The sequence below is a fragment of the Astyanax mexicanus genome, chromosome 1 (assembly GCF_023375975.1).
Source record: "Astyanax mexicanus isolate ESR-SI-001 chromosome 1, AstMex3_surface, whole genome shotgun sequence".
In the NCBI taxonomy this organism is placed as follows: Eukaryota; Metazoa; Chordata; class Actinopteri; order Characiformes; family Acestrorhamphidae; genus Astyanax; species Astyanax mexicanus.
This window is the reverse complement of record NC_064408.1, coordinates 80,667,156-80,690,117: the sequence shown is the minus strand read 5'-3', so window position 1 is coordinate 80,690,117 and position 22,962 is coordinate 80,667,156. Positions and strand designations below refer to the sequence as shown.

The 22,962-nt window shown below is 39.9% G+C and overlaps 1 protein-coding gene across 2 annotated transcripts in view; it reads left to right on the top strand.

The window, feature by feature from the left end:
* Positions 1 to 22,962, top strand: part of cep85l (centrosomal protein 85, like) — a 79,247-nt gene that overhangs the window by 21,691 nt on the left and 34,594 nt on the right. For both annotated transcript variants that reach the window (XM_007255378.4, XM_007255377.4), the window contains exons 3-4: positions 20,284 to 20,683; positions 22,536 to 22,872. In XM_007255378.4, coding sequence (XP_007255440.3) covers positions 20,284 to 20,683; positions 22,536 to 22,872 — 737 coding nt within the window. The remainder of the gene's footprint in view (positions 1 to 20,283; positions 20,684 to 22,535; positions 22,873 to 22,962) is intronic.

Here is a 22,962-nt window from a genome sequence, read left to right as displayed (position 1 = left end):
AATCTGCAAACAGTGTAACACTTCTTGAGCTCAGAACTGAATTTATTATTTTTTTGTTTTTGTATTATAAAGCCAATTTAAAGCATATTTTATTCATTATTCTTTTAACTACTACATTAACTTTAAAAATAAAGCATTGGGTCAACAAAAAACGTTTTAAATAGTCTGTTTGAGTACAATTTCCTTAAAAAAAAGTTCTCCACATTTCTTTAGTAAAAGATTTAGTTTATTAATGAAGGATGCAAAATCCTTTAGAGTTCCTTCTCAGCCAGCACTTCATAGTAAAAAAATCGTAGCATGCACTTTTGACAAGGCAGTCAGATATTATATGTAAAATAACTGAATACCCAAGTGAAAGTAGCCCTGGTGAACAAGACTGCACACTGATGGTGAGTTAGTTGTGGCATGCAAATAAATGTGCCAGGAACCAATAGGCAAGATGCATGGGTTAAAATATACTTCAGTGAGTGTGTTACAAAATAACTTGTACTAAATTGTCTGTTAAATTTTGTAAGTAGTTTTTACTGTTTTACTAGTTGTTGTTTTTTTTTTCAAGTAAATCCTACGCCACTTAACATTAAACATTTAGTCAGTGCAGGTATTAAATTCATGTTATTTAAAATGCTTTTTACTTTGTCTGATACACTATTTCACCACTCAAACTACTTTAGATTAGATCAATGTTATTCTACGAGAAGTTTACGCTGCTCGAAAACACTCTTGCAAGATGTTACGTTATTTTTTTGTTGATCCAATATAGGTAATTAAGGTGCTATAAATGTCATCAGAACTTAATGAAAAACTAATGAAATTTTTAGAGTGATTCAGTATGACACTGAGGCTAATCTGTAAGTTATGTTGTTGTAAATGTAAATAACTCAAGTGTGGATCCATACATTTACATTTTTCAGACTAAATGGATCAGTTTATGAATACAGTTTTAAAACACTGTAATTGTAATTTTATAATGTAAAAGAACAGAGCGAGAGCAGGAAAGAGAGATGTGGGTGAGAGACTCCAGAAATGCATGAGGAGGAAACTGAATGACTTCACCATCTAATCCTCTCCCCCCCTGAAATTTTCAGGACTAATTTATTCTTGGCTTTTTCAGGTTTATTACAGCATTTTAAACAGAACTGTTCCATATGTTTCATAGGCTCAGCTTGGCTGTAAAGAGGCTGAATAAATGGACTTTCCTTTGTGCTGAGTGCCTTTCATCTTTTGGGGAATCGGACGTGAGCCATTATGGCACAGACTGGATGCAAGTCGTAATAGCTCTGATGTGGTCAGTGTGAAACAGGAGTTACTGTGTTGGAGCGAGTCTGGGTTCGGTTATGGTGGCCCTCGGGGGGCACAGACGGTGTTAGACTCCAGTAGGGACCTCCTAATGGTCTTGAAGTGAAGGTCCTGTCCCATCTACCACTTTACTGCTCTTTAAAGTTGTGTGTGTGTGAGTGTGTGTGTGAGTGTGTGTGTTTGGGATATTAGGACAGGGCCAACAAGAACCACATGTGAACCCTTCTCTTGGCTCAGGTGTGACCAGTTGTAGCATGTGCTTTTCTGTATCACAGGCACATTCACTTCAAAGCTCTGCAGTAAGATTTTCCTTAAGGTGGTCCTGATTTTAAAAGGACCAGGCGGGCACCCCAGAAAACTAATGAGCTTGTAAGCGCCAAATATTGTGAACATTTTTATTGGCCCTTTTTATGGACTGATTCTAGGACTGCATAAATTGAAAGTCTTAAAATTATATAAAAGTCAGTTTTAATTTTCTTCTTTTTAACATGAATTTAAATTATGTAACTAAAATTGGATTGATGTACTTTTTATGCTTTTTATGTACTTTTTATCTGTATTTAGGAAATGTGTTTAAAGCCAACCTATTTGGGTAGGGTGACAGACATCTAGACATCTATTACACTCTGATTGGCAACAGGGCACATTTGTGTATTGCAACCTTTTGCAATGTCAGTATGTAAAAAAAAAAAGCCAGTATCTTGATAATTAGCAAACAATATGTTCCTCTTTATTATGCTTACTTTACTTCCCACCCCCCCTCTGAGTGAGAGTTCGAGCAGCCATGCACACAGTTTAACCCTGCAGACAGTGGGGCCTTGCTTTCTGGCCTCCAGTCCTCATTAAAAGAGGTGCGTAAAGGTCTCAGACCAAACAGCGTCCGTCACATGCAGATCCTGAATCCTATAAATGAAACTAGACATGCTGAAAGGGATGGCTGCAGGAAGGGAAAGCAACCACAGATATGATGAATGAGAGTGAATGAAGAGAATGGTAGATCACTCCTTCACCACTACAGATGGGTAACGGAGCCGTATTATTGAACAGATCTAAATGGAGTCAAAGGATCCTTTCCCTTCATCCCAGCGGAAAAGAAATGACCTAATTAAACGAGTGTAAGACAAGAGAAAGGCAGTATGTTGCCTGTTAAGCTCCAGTCTGTCTGTGTTGCTCCATTCATGCAGTAAATGGATGCGGATCAATAAGGAACCATAGTGAAGTCATATTGCTTTAAAAAGCTGCTGATGGGGGAATATTAGACCCCAGTGGAGGAAGGAACTGCAGTATGACTGGTGCTGAGTACGGGAGATCGATGTCTAGGACTATCAGGGGTATAAAAATGCATGTGTTCATATCAATGACTTTTAGTTTGTAGTTTATAGGTTGTAATTTATAGTTCTGTAAAAGCTGATGTTGCTGCAGTTCTGCTTTACATAATATAGAAAAAATAACAGTGTATTAGTATTTCAGATAGGGATGATTACATATTATAAGTGCTGTATGTATTTGAATCTTTTAGTCTTTTTTTATTAGATTAAAAGATAAAAGTTATAAAACAACATTCTGTGCATTGTTAAACCATGAGAGGGGGTTATGTAGCAGGTGCTTTTATTTCATGACATATTGATCAGTCAATCAATTAAAAAAAAAATCATAATGAATCAATCTTTTGATAATGGGTATTATCAAAAGTAAAACCATTTTGATAATTTGTATTTAAATGTGAATATTGTAATGTACTGTGTTTAACAGCCGTGTGTGCGTTTGTGTGTGCATTTACATGTGAGCATCTGTGTGTAAGAGAGAGAGGAAGTGAGAGAGAGAGAGAGAGAAAGAGAGAGATAAAGCATAAATAAAAGCTAATGTACCTTCTGAACTCAACATTAAGTGTTGTTTTGTTATACCACTGTGTTGTTTTGTTATACCAAGTATAACTGCTAATGTGTCATCAGGCTTTGTCAGTTTTGTCACGTAAGTAAGCTGCATAAAAAAAAATAACACGTTAAAATTTCCAGATAACTGATTGATTTATTATTAATATGTTATATTCTCATATTATATTCTCATATAATTATTTTTTATATTTTGTTTGTCACACATTGTTTTGGAAAGGGCACAAAAGAACCAGTGCTGGTGCTTTGACAGTTCAGTTTTTTTTTTACTTCTTTTTGTAATGAGACGTGGTTGAGTAGTATTTTGATATACTGCTAACATCCTCTATGTACTCTGAAAGGTGTGTTGTTCGTCATGATAACAGTAGAAACATTTTTACATATTTTTGGCTATGTTCTAAGAGGAGTTTAAGATGTGCAGTTCACTAATGCTAATCTGTGTGATCCCTCTCTCTTGGGTGCATGTAAACAAGCATACACAAGCCTTGTGATGGTTCAGCACTTCATTCTAACTCCCTGAGCTGATGGTTAGTCTAGTCAGGGTGAAAACACTGTGCTTATTAAGGCTCTGCTGAGGCCTGTGTTTTTCCAGGTTGGGTTGAGCACTGCACTTCTCGCCCTTCCCAGCTGGCGTTCATAGAGATTGAGCTTGCTTCACTATGCGAAGCATTAACCCTAATGTCTCTGGCAGATTAAGAATGCACTGGTACACCAGACAAACAGACCATCTGTCTACCCCCATTGACCAGACATGCATAGCATACCAGTGGAGATAGATCTGGTGCCAAAATACTGTATATTTGTTCAATGTCATTTGAGTCATTGAGTCTGTATCAGTACTGTAACAGGAGTGAGTACGGTTACCCTCCAAACATGTGAATATTGTATTAATTGCCATTTGAGTACGTTTACATAGTGATCATGCAACCCCCTTTGTTGTGAAAGGTGTGATGTTATAGAATTTATCAATGTTTGATTTTAAAGTGGTGAAGTTATTGGTTATCAAGGCAAATCCAGTGACCCTATCCTTGGAAGACTTTAAGCTTGATCCTAAATTTTGCCATATGACTTTAGGGGAGCATTTGGCTCGCTCTATTTGGGTACATAGGGACAATCTGACGCTAGAGAATCAGTAAGCTGACGTAACAGTATACAATTAACATTCTTCTCCAAGTGTATTCAGCTGTTCAGTGATGTGTTAACAGCAGTTAAAATGCAGTTCCACTTTATGTGACTTGGTGGAGGCCATGCTTAGTGGGCTTTTAGGATTATGTGTGAAATTAGATTTAAAAAAGGAAGTAATCAATTTCCAGCTACATCAATCTTATTCCTGATTTAGGAATGGACATGCTTTATACATGCATTTCTGGACAAGCTAAGCAAAACTGAATGCAATGCTCAAATAAAGATAAGCTAAACAGATAATGTGTACATATACTTTATATGTGACCTACTTCTAGGGATAATAAGACTGAATCGAGTCAGCTGTTTTACTTTTTTAAATTTGTATATTTTTTATATTTGTACTGTTAGAACATTGAATGTTGAAAGAAAGTTTTGCAAATGTCATCTCAGAGGGTGCTCACTCTATTTTTCTGTATATGTACTTAGTGCTGGACGATATGGCCAAAATTTATATCACGATATATTCCTTAATTTCGGTCGATACGATATAATTTCGATATCGATATAAATACTTTGAAGGCCTCAGAAAAACTGCTAAGAATCCCTGCAATGGAAATCTGTACACTAATGTCTGAAATTATAAATTTAATTCTTTAAAGCCTCCTCTCACAAAAAAAATGTATAATACTTTATAAATAAAAAATGATCAGAATAAATCAATGCTCACTTTTATTTGCATTTAGCAAAATAAAAACATGACATCCCTGTCAAACATAAACCTATAACCTATATACAAATTACCAATATAAATAACTTTACATTACAACAGAGGCAGAGCTTCTTATTCTTTTGTAAACATATTTAACAGATCAAAACAAAAGTGCTTCAACCAGAATAGAGAATACAAAAAGCCTTCATATAAAGGGAACATGATATCCCTGTCAAATAAACAAACCTATATAAACTTTAAATAACTTAGATACATAAACATAAACTACAAAAGTGTTTTAGTCAGAATAAGGAAGATGTTGTGTGTAGTGAATCTGCTTGAGGTGGATGAACGGATGTATTACTGTTGCTGGTCGGCTCCACTCTCCAGAACAATTTGGAGCAAGCTGACACCTGAAGTTTATCAAACCTTTGAACGCCGAACCACTGAATTAGACCTGCCTCCCTCAACTATGCGCTCATTCTTAATCTAAAATGTCCTGCGATGAAAACGAGCGGGTTAGGGTCGGTTTCGTTTCATCGCGGGCGGGTTTTAGGTGCGGAGCGGAGCTGAGATCCGCTCGGTTAGGGTCGGTTTCGTTTCATCGCGGGCGGGTTTTAGGTGCGGAGCGGAGCTGAGATCCGCTCGGTTAGGGTCGGTTTCGTTTCATCGCGGGCGGGTTTTAGGTGCGGAGCGGAGCTGAGATCCGCTCGGTTAGGGTCGGTTTCGTTTCATCGCGGGCGGGTTTTAGGTGCGGAGCTGAGATCCGCTCGGTTAGGGTCGGTTTCGCTTCATCGCGGGTGGGTTTCAGGTGCGGAGAGGAGCGCAGCCGAGATCCGCGCGGTTAGGGTCGGTTTTGCTTCATCGCGGGAGATTTTAGGTGCGGAGCAGAGAGGAGGCGACCCAGGTCTAGCCTAGCCTAGCCTATCTGGCTACGTGCCTGTATAATTGCGTCATCACGCACTGACGTAGCCCGGCTATGTTCAGGGCTGCAGTGAACTGACGCCGCTAAAAAACGCCTGTCTGTAAATAATACATATCGATATATCACAAAAATGATATCGCCGTTATTGAAACATTTCTTATCGCGATAAATACCGATATCGAAATATTGTTCAGGCCTATATGTACTGAAACGCTGGCCTCATGGAGTGCCAACACTGTGTCTCCAGTTTGCCAGGTTGAAATGATATCAGATAAAAATTTAGAGAAGGGATTGGGTTTAACAAATGCAGGACAAAACGTGGTGAATGACGAATCCACTCCAAAACTAGCTAATAAAAAGATAAATAGAAACTCTTTTGTGTACAGTTGGTTCCTTGTTGATGTGGGCACTGCTTGTTTTTACTATGTAGACTATATCATGTATGTATAACTTACACTTAGCCTCAGCTTATGTTACAGGGAAGTTGACCTTGGAAACTGATCGATGCTTGTGGTTTGCAAGTCGGAAAGTTCTAAATGGAAGGTAGCTTTGATATTGATTCTACCATAAACGGGTAGAAATATGGCCTGGCTTGAGTTCAGAGCATTCGGTATTCAGTTCACTCTGAGTGCTCCACTAGGATCAGCTTCTCCTGCTGAACTAAAAATGTTGAAAAGGCTTTGCTTGCCTGGGGTCTGATTTCATACGTTTCGACATGATCTCAATCGTGTGGAGGAGTGAAGTTCTTGTATCAGAGGGCACCTTCACTCTTGTTCATCTCTCTGTGCTCTGGTTTCAGCTTTGCTAACAGTCCTGGCTCTGCTCCTGTTTCAGCAGGCCTGTACGTGTCCCTGGCTCTGTTACGTCAGCTCATCTACTGTCAGTGATACAACAGTATGGAGGAGGTTACTCACTGCTGCCAGTGCTGGCTTGTCACAGGGACTTTTCTGTAGAGTACTGGAGGCATGCTGCCTAAGTGAAAGTAGAAACTATCTAGTATTTTTGTTCTGACATGTTGTCTGATAGGACTTGATGCATCAAAGAGTTTAAACTGTTTTTTAAGAATGCTGCCTGTAAGCGTTGAATTTGAATATTTTTATATTAAAAAAAATTATGATTTTCTGAGGATTTAAAGAAGTGGCCTTGTTACTGGAAGGTGCCTAGTTTGATCCCCTGAACTTACAGATCACGAATTAAATGCCCTTAAGCAAGGCACATAACTGCTCTTAAGGTGCTGCAGCTAGGGTTGCCCACTCCTCATGACACAGCATTTATAATTAATGTAACTGGAAAAAAAGGAAATTATATAGCAGGGGTGATGAAAAAAATGAATTCTTTAAAGGATTGTGATTCCTAGTCCTGCCTATTCTGGATCGATTTTAAATGCCCATAAAAATCCATTTTATATTGTGGTAAAGATGTTTTTTTGAGCTAGTTAGCCAGCTCCCTTGGTCTGAATAGAGTTCGCTCCCATTAAGCAGGAGAAGAGCATGATTCACATGATTCCGCCCTGTCGCTGCTGAAAGCCAGTGTTTGGGCACAATTTGGATTCTGCAATGTCCCAGGGAAAGAGAGCTGGACATGAGCAAAACTGTTTGCAAAAAAGTATAATATGAAATTGAGGTACTTTGGAAATATGACAAATGCGTGGGCCCATTTGGTGCAAGCTAAAATAGTTAAAAGAGCGCCTAATAGCAGCAGACCAGCAGAATCTGGAGCAATGCAGCAAACTTCCAGCTAACTCCCCATGAGCTGTGAAGATATCCCAATCTATCACATACTATATCACATAGGATTTGACCATACAGCTCAGTTGAAGGTGAGCAATTTAAGTTTTAAGGTTACGTTTTAAATGTAAAGGCAGTAATGCACTGTATTTTCAGTTAAAGGTTAATGCACTATAGTAGGCTAAAGTCTGTTTTTATAATTGTATTAATATAATCTAAATTATTTGTTAATTGATGTTTTTTTTTAAGAAAATTCCAGGCAGCTAAGCAGCTAACCTAATACTGGTTATTTAAGTTTTTATGCACAGTCCTTTTTTGGTATAAATATAAAATGATTCTAAAAAGATTAAATACAGTAAGGAACTTGTTTTAAAAATTTTATTAAATAAATGTTCCTTTTGTTTATATTATCATTTGTCAATCACATAGTGTAAACACAATGTATAGACCATATGTTTTAAAAAAAATGTTCCTGAATGGAAAATTGTTTCTTAAACTAATCTTAATCCAACAGTAAATATGTAACTGTAAATGTATAGCCTGCACTGACAAAGGCTATACAGAGGGCAGAGGAGGAGGCTGTACAGAGAGCCACAGGAAGCATGAATCCATGAATAGCGTGGCTGTAATGGGGCTGTCCATGGTGCTATTTGAGTTGGGATGTGACATTCACACCTGAGGCCCATGGCCTGTGGTATGCAGTGTATGAGTGATGTAATGGTAGCTCATAGCGAGGGCATTTTATGTAGTTGTTTACCACTAGTAGCTTTCCGTTCTGTCTGTAAATATGTTTATGTGAGCTGACTGACTTACAGGAACATTCAGGAGCTTCCAAAACGACACAGTTACCACCTTATAAGCAGCTTTTTGCTTATTAACATTTAAAGTTTATGTGTTGGTCTGTATTTTCACCATCAGAAGTTAAGAATTATTATGTTTTTGTTTTTCATTAAAACGTGATGGCTTGTGACAGTTCTAAAACATCTGCTTTAGTGGGTTGGGCAAAATAACCAATAATATTACATTATATTATATATTACTCCCACCATCTCCACCTGTCCATCAAGAGAAAAACGAGACACATTCAGAGACGCTCCCCAATACTATCCAGCTCTAACACTGTTACTGGGAGATGTCACTACTTTAAGAAGTCCAAACTTTACCCATCTTATATTCTTGGCCTCTGCTTAGCTATGGTGCTTTATTTTAACCCATTTCTGGCCCCTGTCCCTTACGAGAATGGCAGTTAGTGAGCCCCTAGTTTCTCTCTTGGTCGTCCATAATCGCCTCCTTGGCGCCAGGCAAAAGGCAAAGGGCAGGGCTGTGAAATTCTAGAGCTGCTGCTAAATACGTGCTAATGTGGTAAGACCACCGGGGGCGCTAGCGACTCACATGCTCCCTCCTCACTCACCTCCGTGTCCCCAGACTGTGTATGTGGTCATACACTGGCTTTGAACTGCTCACAACCGCACCCACATATACACAAACTTAACACCCGAGATCATGCGACCGATTGCACAATAGGACATGGCTCAGCGTTCGCCAGCTTTTTGTTTCCAGAGAGCAAGTGTGACCTTACACAACGGCCCATCAGCCCCTATCCTGTTTTTGTTATTGATTTGTCCTGGCGGGAGGTGGCTTATTAGGCATGCTGCTGTAATAAACACTTTTAGTCTGCCCGCAGCTGACCTTAAAACATCTGCAGCAAAGACTTTTGTCCAAAGTCTATTCATTTATTTAATGAATTAATAGTTATTAATTTGTGTTGCTTTCCTTTTTTATTTAATTTCTTATTTAATTTTTAAAAGAGCCAATCAGCTTTCTGTTAAACAGAAAGCAGAGGAGGGTCAATGATACTGTGGTGCTAGCTTGGAAGCTGCCCGATCTAAGCAATTGTAGTAGCCAGAAACGGGGGCAAATCTAGGATCTGTGGTTTAGAGGTGCAGAGCACCCATCGAACCCAGCCACGCCTCCTCCCTTACCAAAAGTAAACACAAATAAAACAGTAAAACTGTTAGGCGTATATTTTTACATATTTTTTAACCATCCCTCTCACAGCTGCATTCTTTGTTATCTGGGCTAATTTAAATATGTAAAAGCAGGAAGCTATTTAAACCTCAGGAACACTAGATATGTCAGGGCATCTGAAACAAAACAAGCCAAAAAAATTAAGTTTTCTTTGCCTATTATTATTTTATTAGGTTTTTATGAGGTTTGTCCCTCATTTTTGAGTATTTTTTTTATTCCTTCATTGTACAGATTAGAGCCTGACCCTGTGAGACTGGAAATAACAGCCTGGTGGCATATTGGCAACACTAAAAGCATGTGAACGGGCAAAAAGATTCATACAACTAAATCTGACTATTCACATCATTTGGCATTATAGAAATATGTGTATATATAGGATCTAGGTCCACATATAAATGTGAATTAAATCTGAATTTGACATGTCCACACAGCCCTGAAAAAAGAATCTGATTCAAGTTACTTCTGCCTCATAATGTGAACAAAGTTTTAAATGAAAGATTGATTAGTATTAGTGTAGTTTTTAGTATTTCAGAATAGTAGTTATAGTAGTTTAGTTTAGTAGTTGGGATGTCGCCGAGCACTCGGCTTGTGTCAAAGCTTTTGATGAGCAGATCAGATGCACCTGTGAGTTGTCTGAATGTGAGCTTCTGTTTAAAAAGTCAGACTCAAAATACATCTGACCTTCTGACCTGCCTTAACCTCTTATGCTCCATGACTTGTTATCACATTCTAAGGGAGACTGTTTGGTCAACACGTGGAAGCAGTGCAAACATGCTTAATTGTGTCTATGTTATATATGTGGATAAAAGCCTAGAACCACTGCTGGGTCTAAGGGCTTTAAAAGGTTAACACGGTCAACTCAATTGCTCTTATGTAAGAATTACCCTAGAAACAGAGAAGAGTGTTTAAGTTTTTATCATTTTCTTTCTTTTATTTTTCAGGGTCATCTAAAAATATCCCAGGATTTGAACGTGATTCATACTCACTATATGTCAGTGTAGGAATTCAGACAATAATTAGATTTGTTGATATTGTACTGCAATAGGTGATAATTATTTTTTGGGGTGCATCAAGTATGACTCAGAGCAGCTTCTGCTCTGGAACACTAAGTGAAGCAGATGATTCAGAGCACGCAGCTCTCTCTGGTTCTCTGCTTATTCACGCTGGGCTTCACATTCTTTTGGGTTGTGCTGTTGTTGGATACCATTATGTAACCCGCTTCATGTGCCGTCACTCAACCCCCCCCCCCCCCCCCCCTCGTCCAAACTCAAATAAACACACCTGCTCTGCAGATCTGAGCTCTGTGACTGAACAGTGTGACTGTGTGTTGGCGTTGTACCACAGAGACTAATTTAGAAGCCCAGTGTTGATGTTACTGGACTGGGCTCTGGTCGGTGTCGGGTTCAATTGCGTCTCTTGCCCAATAGTGTCACTCTGGGTGGTGTGGCCTGAAAGGCTGATGCTGTGAAAGGCCAGGAACACTCACCCCAATGTGCTGTTGAGACACGTGAGACAGTTGGGTGTGCATAGTGTGTGTGTGTGTGTGTGCGTGGCATTTCACACTGCACTGTCAGGACTGTAAGACCCTGACTTAGTACTAAAGCCTGAGAAGAGCTGCTACTCCTGCTGGTCAATAATTGTGATGCTGCACTTGGCTTGTGCAAAATCCATTTTTTAAAGATTAATACGTTTTATTTTAAGAAAAGTGCAGAATAAATAATACAAACATGACAATACAACGTATAGAGACCATGCTGACCACGTTTCCCAACCCACCACTTTATCCAACAACACATGAGCAGCAAGCTCATACACTTTCATTTTGGCATCTGAATCTCCTAGGTAACACAAGTGTCATTGATGTTGGCACGTGTGGTTGTGTAGTGTATCATGCCCAGTGTGCTCTACATTGGTTTATGTTCAATAAAACAGCTAAAAACTGTTGTGTAGAGTAATATGTTCAGTCTGTTTATAGTCTGCTCTGACTTTTAAAGTCGTGTAGTGTATCCAAGGCTTAAGTAGTGAGCAGAAATCACAGTAAAAAAACACAGTAAAAGCTCTTCATATACATAACATTCTGTAAGGAAGGATGAAAATTGAAATACTGCTGAAATAAAGATTAGAGGTCCATCCGTCCAGCCAGCATATGTTTGAGAATGATGAGAGAGGTCAAAAGAGGGTACGACAGCAAGAGACACACTGTTAAGATTTATGATTAGCACTCCATCCAGCCAGGGAAAAAAACAGGATTTTGTGGGTTTCTCCATGACCCACATTTCAACAGCCTCCCCTCCTCATCCCACAGACACACTTACACACACGCACAAAGTGTTGCACAGCATCATTGCAGCTGGCAGAAACAGCCAGAGACACAAATCACACTGCAGTATGCAGCGCACGTCGCATCGGTCCAGACGCAGAGAAACAGTGTGAGCCAGTCTGCAGCCTTACATTTACATAACGTTCATCACACATTAATCAGACCATCCAACCCCACCTCACATCAAACATCACAGGGTCATTATGAAGTAGACCTAAAGGACAACAAGACAGAAATACAGTCTATATACCAGAATACATAGGCTGTGCACCACTATCTGTAAATCACATCATGTGGATCTGTAATTTTTAGAGATAGAACAGAGCATCAGCCTATAGTTGGCGATTCAGTTATTTCAGTTTTGAAACGTTAAGCTTGGAGATTGAAACCTTGAGTACACTTGTCCAATAGGGCTGCCACAAACGATTATTTTTATAGTCGACTAATCACCGATTATTTTTTATGATTAGTCGACTAATCGGATCATACGTTAATTGAATATAAAACACAGTTTATCACAATAGAATGCAGCTGCTATTATACAACCATCATTAGATTTCAGCTATATGCTAACTAAAAATAAAAACAATTAAAATCATAGTTCATTAAACCTTTAATGAAATATGCAGCTTGTTGTAACAGACAATTATTTTACTGTTTAGCATAAAGTGTAAACAACTGTGTAAAATAAGGATAAGGCACTGGCATTTATGAAACATCTCAACCGTGAGGTTGTTTGAACTATTATGAAAAAAAAGTATATTAATAAAAAATGCCTCTCTGTCCAGATATTGTGTACATTACCGTACACAGGGCAGCGGTCTGCACAGATCTGATTGGCAGAGGAGAGCGTTTGGTGATTTTACACCACACATGACTGATCTGTGAGTTTACTGCACCGAAAAGCACTGAAAACAGAAGCCACTGTCAGAATGAAATCCTTCTCTGTAGTTTATCGGTTTGGGACGGCATTTGTGACAACGTCTGGGTCCGGATCCGGATCGCGGTCCGCCTATTAGTGACCTCTGTTTTAAAGCTATCAAGATGAGTAAGTTAAGTACTAAGTTAACGCTCTGTTTACGCTAATTTTAGCAGCTAAATAGCAATTTAGCTTCTTCGTCATTTAATCAACCACAACATGCCTCCTTTTCAGGTGCTCGTGCATCGCGGTTGTGCTGCCGAGGAAGGCAAGTTCTTCATTGCAGATATTGCATTGCACGCGTTTCACTTTTATTTTCCTGGTGATCCCACACTTTTGAGTTCTGTAGCGGGGTAGCCATGAAACCAGAGCCTGTCTGTATAATGTCCTGAGATGTCGTCCACTACCTACCCCGGTTTCCACTACTGCGCATGTGCGTCCGGGACAGAAAGGCAGTCGCAGCAGTTTGGAGAGAAAAACAAAGAAAAAAAAAAAACGACTAATCGACTATTAAATTAGTCGTCGACTATTTTAGTAGTCTACATAATCGTGACTAGTCGACTAATCGTGGCAGCCCTATTGTCCAATAATTTTCTATTTAAGAGCTACTGTGCTTCTTCGCTCAAGACAAGTTCTCAAACACTATACTAACCCTTTCCCACATTGTAACACCTCACAGTGTTTCTGAGTAGATTTGTTACAGTATTAGTTACGAGTCATTTGCTGGCGATCACTTAAACATTTGTTGGAATCAGATTGTAGAAAAACAACAGTAGAACTCAGATATGTTTAATAGTGAAAGTAAGAGCATTTCCACACACACAATGCAAAGGGAACTCAAGGGCTTGGGACTTAACAGCTGTGTAACCTTAAGAAAACCACTTATCAGTGAAGCTAAACAGCTTTTCAGTTTGGACTCTGCAGCAATAGAAGAAGTTCATGTTGTTTGTGGTTTAAGTCCAGATTTGCCATGCTCCAGAATGATGGGCCCAAAGGGATGCACCAGCATGCCTAGTGCCTACTATACAAGTGTGGGAGCAGTGCTATGACCTGGGGTTGCTGCAGTTGGTCAGGTCTAGGTTCAGAAACGTTATGTGCTAAAAGAATGAGGTCAGCTGACTACCTGAATATACTGAATATAGACCAGGTTATTCCATCAATGGATTTTTTCTTCCCTGATGGCACAGGCATATTCCAAGATGACAATACCAGGATTCATCAGGCTCAAATTCTGAAAGAGTGGAGACCTTAACCCCACTGAGAAATTTTAGGATGCGCTGGAGAAGGCTAAGTGTATAAATCTCCCATTGTCAATACAAGATTTTGTGCAAAAAATATTGCACAACTCTGAAGCTGAAGCTTGTGGAAATGACGCCACAGTAAATGTGTCACAATCATAGCTAATGAAGGTTAAACCAAATATTAGAGTGTGTGACCAGTGTGTAGCCCTTCCAGCTTTGCTTAGTCTTACGAACATTAAATGCTCCTGTTGTCAAAGATGGATAAATTTCTTCTAAAAGTCAATTCATAAAGAATAATAGCTAAATTCACTGGTTGTGAGATCAGAACTGCTTCTCTGTATTGATTCCTCTCTGAATCTATAGCTGCTTCTGACTGTAGCTATTGAATGCTGGCTATGAGGTTGTGTTTAGCAGTCCTGTTCTCCTGCAGTGTGTGCAGTGGGAGTATGTAGCGGGAGTATGTTAGCAGAGCGCTAGCTGCCTCAGGCCTCAGCAGGCCTGGTTTCGACTGCCTCGCTCCTTCACCACAGCGCTAATCACAAGCAGATGAGGCTATTCTGGGGAGCCTAATCCAGCCGCTCTGGAATGACCATGCAGTCCCTTTCACAAGCCAACGCCACACCAGATGTGAGCAGTATAAGAAAGAATGCCTTACATGGAACCGGGATGATAAAGGTTCTGTACTGGAGTTCTTGTCTGTTGCATGCAGTAAAAATTCTTAATGTGTGTGTTTGAGTATGCGATTTTGAGTAGATTTATGTGGAGCTTGACTTTATTTGGAAACTTCTAAACCTCAGGTCATGAATTAGCCAGACAGGATTAATAGAGAGTGTGGTGAACCTGGATATTGTGCATAGTAGTGTGTGTGTGTGTGTGTGTGTGTGTGTGTGTGTGTGTGTGTGTATTGTTATTGTTCCACATGTTCTGTTATTGCAGTATGTAAAGTGGCAGCAGTCCCATGTGGGCTTTAAAACTTTTAGCTATTTGTTTTATCAGGCAGCTCTGGTATGTTTTTACATAAAGTCAGCCACTCCTAAAACCACCAAATGTTTTTTCTCTCTCTCTCTCTCTTTTTTTCTCTCTCTCTCTTTCTCTCTCTCTGCAGTGTAAAATACGTTTTTGTTTGTTTATTTTAATAGACACTGAATGTGCAAAATTAAACAGACTCCACTTTCAATTTGTGAACTCAGATAATTTACAACGAATGCATCCAGTCTGTTTTATTAAGACACATAGCTTTGCAGATATCCATAGAAATATATTGCCTGTATAACGGGACCGTCTTTGGAGTTGACTTTGGATATTGACACATTTTAGATACCCCTACATTAAAGCCTGGCATCCATCCACTGTAGTCCATTTTAGCCTGTCTGTTTGTTTGATAACTGAATGTGTGGTGGGGCATGCTCTTTTTGTGTGTGTGTGTGTGTGTGTGTGTGTGTGGGTGTGTGGAGCATGGATTCCCTGTGGAATGTGCACTCTCATTTCTCCAGCTGCTCCACACTTGCTGCTTAAGTGGCAACAAGGAGCCGCATTGTCCAGGCTGCTGCTGAGCTGAATGCCAGTGTGTTTTGGCTTCAGAAGGTGGATAGTAAGGTGGAGCACACTTTGAGGTGGGCCACAGGAAGTGAAGCATTGCTGAAGAGAACTTGAGGACCCTGGAATTTAGCTAGTCTTGATTTTAAGTGGGCATTTAAGGCCAGAGTGGTGGACACGAAGGCGGCATTAGAAAAATCTTTGTTTTTGGGAATACTTAATTGGATTCTGTATCATGAAATCTAGAAATCTAGACTCTCCCAGAAGCATCACAAAGCTTCAGGATTCTTACAGGCATTAAAAACCTGGAAAAGTAATGGAATTTGATAATAGCAATTTCCAGGCCTGGATAAGTTTTGGAAAAATAAAGAAAGTCATGGAAATTTGCTCTATAAATATTTGCGTTTCCATTTATCAATGGAGAAAACCTATTTTAAGGTAACGTCAGCTCAACAATTTAGCTCTACACTATGGAGCTCTCAGGATCTGACCCACATTTTATTATTAAAAATTGTGTCATAATTTTTTATCAGTTTTATTTTAGGTCTGCTATAATCAATTTTAATTATAGTTTTAGTTGATTTTTGGTTTTATCAATCCAGGCGACACGGGAGCAGAACCATATTAACATGTAGTCCCGCTCCCGCAATTTGATAAATAGTTAAGAAAATGATAATAACCACGCTACGATTCCCATGCAAGCAACAAAAAACCCTCAAGAAAAATCTCTCTGAGGATGGACCGAGACACGCACGCACACACACACACCGATGGGAGATTTTCAGCACCCCCGTTCTCACCTGAATTATTCCGCCAGCACTCACCCGCAAGACCCACCATCACCCCACTCCCCCCCGTTCTCACCTGAAATATTTCACCAGCAGTATATTTAAAGCACAAAATGTGAGTCTATGAATTCCTATAAGGACCGCGGGACGGGAGTGGCAGAAATGTGTATGTGGCGGGCGGGCGCGAGATTAAAAGAAGCGATTTTTGGCGGGAGCAGTCGGTAACGGGACAAAAACACACGGCGGCAGGCAGGAGCGGTATTAAAAAAGCAGTCCTGCGCAGACCCCTAGTTTGGATTACCTTCACTATATGTATAACTATAATGAATATTTAAGATTTAAGCACGAGTATTGTTAAGACCAGCACAATTATGCAATTATGTGATCCACCAATCACATCAACTTCCTATAAGGGAATCTTTCAGGCCACAATTTATTTGACATTCCTTCACTCATGTCTCTTTTTTAGTTAAAGGGTGGGACTGAATCCATAAACAGTTGTCATCTTGAGCATTACAAGAATTTCTGGTCATATTGCAACCAGAATTTTTAACTTAAATTGGTATTATAAGGTCTTTAAAAGATTCTGCATGGTTTGTTCTTAAGGTTAGTTAGTTTCATATGTATGATTCTTTAAAAACTTTAATTCTGTAAGTAGGAGATTGGTTTGTCTTAACTTTGGAGTTACTTTTAACAGGCTGAATGACTGCTGACGAAGGACACTGTACTGTGTAAATGGCAGTAATGTGACGAGAGCCACATTGACAGTAATGTTTCCTCATGCCTTGTCACATGCTGACAAATCCGGTCAGCTCTTCTCTCTTAAGAGATGTGACAGTGCACCCGCAGAACGACTGCTTATAGGCAGATCCTTTAGCTCAGTGGCCTACCGGCTTTGTGTGACCTTCTGACAGCATAGTCATGCTTAACCAGTGGACAGCATTAGTAGTGAGTAATGGTCCTCAGTCCAAAAGACTCCTTACACTGCAGTTTTCACAGAGGACAATACTGAACCGTGTGAGATTGCAATTCAAAAGCATGAGGATGTCCATTGTGGAGGTGTGACAATGCTTTGTGGATGATATCTAATGCAGCAGCATTGTTTAAAAAAAAGGGTTTGGGGCTGTGTGTTTAATGTACACTCCATCCACCCCACCATAACATGTTGTAGAGGAACTGGCTATGCTAAATTACACATGTGTGAGGATGTGTATAAATAATTAATTTGTTGGCCCCTTTGATGGACTGATGCCCCGACCAGGGGGTGCTTCTCTGGTGGACCCATTGTAACCCTGACCAGAAAGTGATAAGAGGACGGATGGATGGACAAATCGATAGATGCAGATGATTATGTGAATAAATAATGTCAATGAATTTACAGACCATTTATCAGACTATAAATCACTATAGTGCCTCTAGTTAAGATGTCCTCATATCCTAGTTCCTCATGTGCTGCCTCAGAAGAGCAGTTTCCCTACAGTAAGAGCAATTTTAGTACTGCTTCTTCTGGGACAAGAAGAAGCCCATGTCCAGGAATGAGAGAATGTAATTGTTTCCAGTTATGCTCTGAAAAGTTTTGTACAGTAAATCTTTCTGTAGATTTTTCTGCTGTTCTGTCCAAACAGCTGGACTCTCTGGTCAGGCACATGTATTCAAATATAGTGAGCGTTATCATCTAAGCAGCCCTGCCGTGCTTGGTTAGCTAGACTTATCTGAATATATTTAGATTATATTATTATATAGCCTAATGAATCGACTCAATTTTTTTTGATACTTTTATTTCTATTTATACTCATGGAAAAAAGAGAGAAGGCAAGGGAAGGAGAAGTACAGAAAGGATGAAGTACAGAATGAATAGGACAGTGGATCCACTTTACCATCATTAAATTGAATTTTTGATTTGATTATTGATGAAGTCAGTTAATTTAATAGACTACAGACTACATTTAATACTCTGCTGGCAGCCAATCCCAGTTGCTGCACAAGCCCAATCTATTAACATTTCTGTGGCCATTTTCTTCTTGTTGTTTTTATTTATCTTATTTTTCTTTCTTACAAGCTCAAAAAAGAGAATACATTAACCCAAATGTAGTTCAGCTGTGTTATAATCTTTGTATGATTTTTAATTGTAAGGTATGTCAAGCCAAAATAAGCAAAGTCGCCCCCCAGTGGTTACTGAAGTATATTGCACTATTTCACAATAACTGTGTCATATGAATGTTCCAGAGCTAGTAAACAACACTCACACATGCATTTAATTGTCGTGTTTACACAAACAATTTCCTGCACTCTGCCATTCAGAGTTAAACAAAAAATCCAAACCAGATCTCTCCAGTCTCTTAATTTTGTGTACGACAGGTGAATTTTGATTCTGATGAAAGCTGAGGAGCAAGTGAGTGAGGTTCAGTTTATTTGGAAGGTCAGATGAGTTCAAGAAGAACTTTTCTTGAGCTGCTGTCCATAGGACTGGGAGAGAATGGAAAAGACATCCTGTTCTCTGGGAACACAGTGGATTGTGGGTTGTTTGAGGACACGGTGCTGTCTCTCTTTCTTCCTCTCTTATTTTTGGAAAGAAAACCCCTCTGCTGCTGCACTGGAGCTCTTTCAGTTAATGAGATGCAAAGGGCTTTGAAGTCTTAATTGGTTTATTACTGCATGAATATGAATTAGGTCTCTTTTTATATGGTGCAAACAAAGTTTTTTTTCTAAGCCATAAGTAAGTGATCAATACTGGCCTATTTAAGTCTGGAAGTTCAATGCCGTGTAGAAGACATGCACTTGCTCTGCACTCTTTATGGCCTGGATTCCACAAGAGGTTCACTGACAAAACACTGAATAAAAAAAATATTTCAAGAATACATTGTAAATGTAATTTTCTACATTTTACATTTTATGAGTCAATAATTCAGAATGTCATGCTACTAATAATGCACTTCAAATATCTCCATACTTTCAGGATTACAGTAAAATAAATGATACTGGACAGATATAATCTGTCTCTAGTAGACATATGATGGGAAATGAGAACAGTGTGAATTTTTTGCTAAAAGCAGTAAAAAAAAGTAGTACACTAATGTGATAATAAGGGGTGATATTGCATGGTCTCTTTTCTCAAAGCAACTCCTTAGCAACCGCCTAGCTTCAATCAAGTTTAGTAATGACATGTTGAGTACTCACAAGACTGTTGTGCTGAAAGTCCCAGGAGATTTGAAAAGTTCTAGAAAGTCTGTCATCAACAATCATGCCATGTTCAAACTCACATTTCACATTGACCCAACAAAAGTCTTTCCAATCTTAAAAAAAAAAAATGTGTGTTTGTATAAGTGTGTGCTTTGTATATAGCTTGAATGTATTACATACTGCGTCACTGTAACCTTAGAGTCCCTCTGTATTGCCCTTGAGGCTGGCGTTATGCCATACATGACATATTGCACACAGATCATGCTTTATTCATGAGAAACAAAGTAGCTGAGAAATGCCCACACACATGCTCTGCAGGAGGTGCTCTCATTCACCTATTAATAACTATCTACTAATGAGCTCTGTTCTATAATTGATCTTGCAAAGTCACTGTGCCTAGCCAGACCATTTTTTTTACCATTTTACAGATTAATGTTTATTTATTATTTATGTGAACACAGCAATGTGGCTGTCCTCTGCTCCATGTTTCAGTCTTGCTGTTGCATTTGCACTAAACTAAGCACTAAAACTGTGTGAATTATGTTTTGCCATCAGACAACTAACAGGTCTGTCTTTTTTCCCTTTTCATCTTTTCAGATCACTCTAGCTCGAGTGGGACGCTGTCCTTTCAACCGCTCCGCTCTCAGGGCCCCATCCCCACGGCCCACGTCATGCCCTCCCCCTCCGCCTCCCGGCTCAGCGCCCCTTCAGCCCCCAGCAGCCCCTGGAGCAGCTGCCAGCTTCCCTCGCCCCTCGACAGCCCACTGGACATGAAGGACCCCCGACCTGTCCGTCGCTGGTCTTCTCTCACCCGACTGAGTGGTCAGGAAAAAAGCAGTCCGTCTGGCAGAGCCTCCTACCGTGCTGACCCTCACGGCTCCTTGGACCGGGGCCTGCTCTACGGGTACCGGCAACAGGAACCCCTGAGCACAGACGCTCTACTAACCCATGGCCTGCATAAACTGTCCTCCACCAATCCAGAGCTACCACGCTACAGGTACGAAGTGGGGGTGGACTGTAGATTTTAGGTGATAGAACAACACAAAGTAGCATATAATTGTGAAGTTGAACGAAAACGATGCATGCTTTTCATGTATAATGAATTAAAAATCAGAAAAGTGTTATGTGCAACAGGCCCGTAGCCAGCATTGTGATGGGGGGGATCTTTTTCCCCCAAAAGTGGACTTTATTTGGCTCTCTACTCCAATGCCCCCTAAATACACGAACACACTTCAAACCTTTTAATTTAGACATATTTTATTTATTATAAGTTTGTTGTGAATCTGTTGTTGCTGCCCACTGTTAACATAAATTTGATATAAATGTAAGTGTTACTCAAACTTCCTACATCTGTGATGTGACTTCATTGTCTGTCTCTGTTGCTCACCTCAGTTTTCTGTTGCTTTGTTCCATTGTCTCTGTTGCTGCCCTCCATTGTCTGTCTCTGATGTTGCTGTCCTTTATTGTCTATCTCTCTACTATTGACATAAATAGATAAGAATTACTTCATGAGGTACACTATCGGTATGGTCATTAAAACTTAAACATGAATTAATAATAATATAAATTGTTGCCCCCCCCACACCCCCCCCCCTTCAGCTCGCTGAACTCTGCACCTGATTGGCTGACAGAGCTCATTTGCATACCGTCTGGTCTGTGAGGGTCTGCTAATTCATTAGATATGTGTGGATTCGTGGAGCGACCAATAATCCGCTTTTAATAACGCGTTAAAGTTGATATTATTTTTTTCTGCCTCAAATTATTTCAAGCACTGTTTGGATATATGTGAGAATTACTGGTGACTGGATTGATGGATTTTTTTAAGTTTGGAGGCGTTTTGAAGGTAAGAGTGTGGGGGAAGTGCTGGAGGTAGTTGGGTGTGTGTCTTGAGTGTCCTGAGGTAAACACAAAGCGAAACACAGAGGGTTGGGGTGGCTGAGGGGGGGTTGTGGGGGATGGGGGGGGTCGAACGAACCCTTCGATCCCCCCTGGCTACGGGCCTGTGCAAAAGCATGTAGCCCCCTTTACTCTGAAACCCCTAAGATCACTAGTGAACAAACAGCGTCTTAAAAACCAAGGAACTCACCAAACAGGTCAGAGATGAAGTTGGGGAGAAGTTTAAAGCATGGGTTAGGTTATAAAAACCTAACCAATATTCTAAGCTTTGATCATGCCTGTTGGGGGCTGCACAATACTTGAGACTAGGAAGGATATTAACCTTCTAGCAAGACAATGACCCTAAACAGCCAGAGCTACAGTGGAATGGTTTAGATCAAATAATATTTCTGTGTTAGAATGGCCCAGTCAAATTTTTGATCTAAATCCTATTAAACATCTGTGGCAAGACATAAAAATGGCTGTTTACAGATGCTCTCCATCTAACCTGGCTGAGCATGAGCTATTTTGCAAAGAAAAACACGCAAAAATCTTTGTACATCAGTCTCTAGATGCAGAAAGCTGGTAGAGACATACACCAAAAGACTCACAGCTGTAATTGGTTTCAGAATAAAGGGGGCTGCATACTTTTGCATGTCACACTTTTCAGATTTGTACTTGATAATCTTTAAAACCACACACGATTTTCTTTCCTTTTCACAAATATGTGCTACTTTGTGTTGGTCCATTAATAAAAATCTTAATAAAATACATTTAATTTGTGGCAAAATGTGAAAAAGTTACAAATACTTTTGCAAGCCACTGTACATATATTATAATATTTTTTCAATGCCTAAACATTGAAATCATTAATATTGTAATGATTCTAATTGCATTGCTAACACAAACAAAAACAACAATACCTTTTTTCCTTTATTATTTTAACTTTGTACTGGTTCCCCCTCCACCCAAAGGTATGAGCTGGGCAGCAGCACCACTTTTGCCAGGACGGACTCGTCCTGCTCCTCTCCACTCAAGCCTAGCACGTTGGACCTGAGCTACAGTGCCTTACCAGAGAGCAAACCTACCACTTCAGGCTCCCTTTTGCTTCCCAGTCCGAGAGGCTCCTCACTGGGGCACCAGTCGGTAGGCGGTTCACCCATCCAGCCAGCTGTGCGCACACAGATGTGGCTGAGTGAGCAAATGGAGTACAGGCCAGGACCTGAGGGCTGTGGACTCAATGCCTGGCAACAGGAGCAGCAGCAGCAGCAGCAGCGTGACAGACTGAGGCAGGAGGCTGAGCTCACACAGGTAACATTACGTTTACAGCTGTTGTATTTAATATACATGATTTTTTTACTGAACATGGTACACGTGAGTGATGTTAGAGGTCCAGCATTA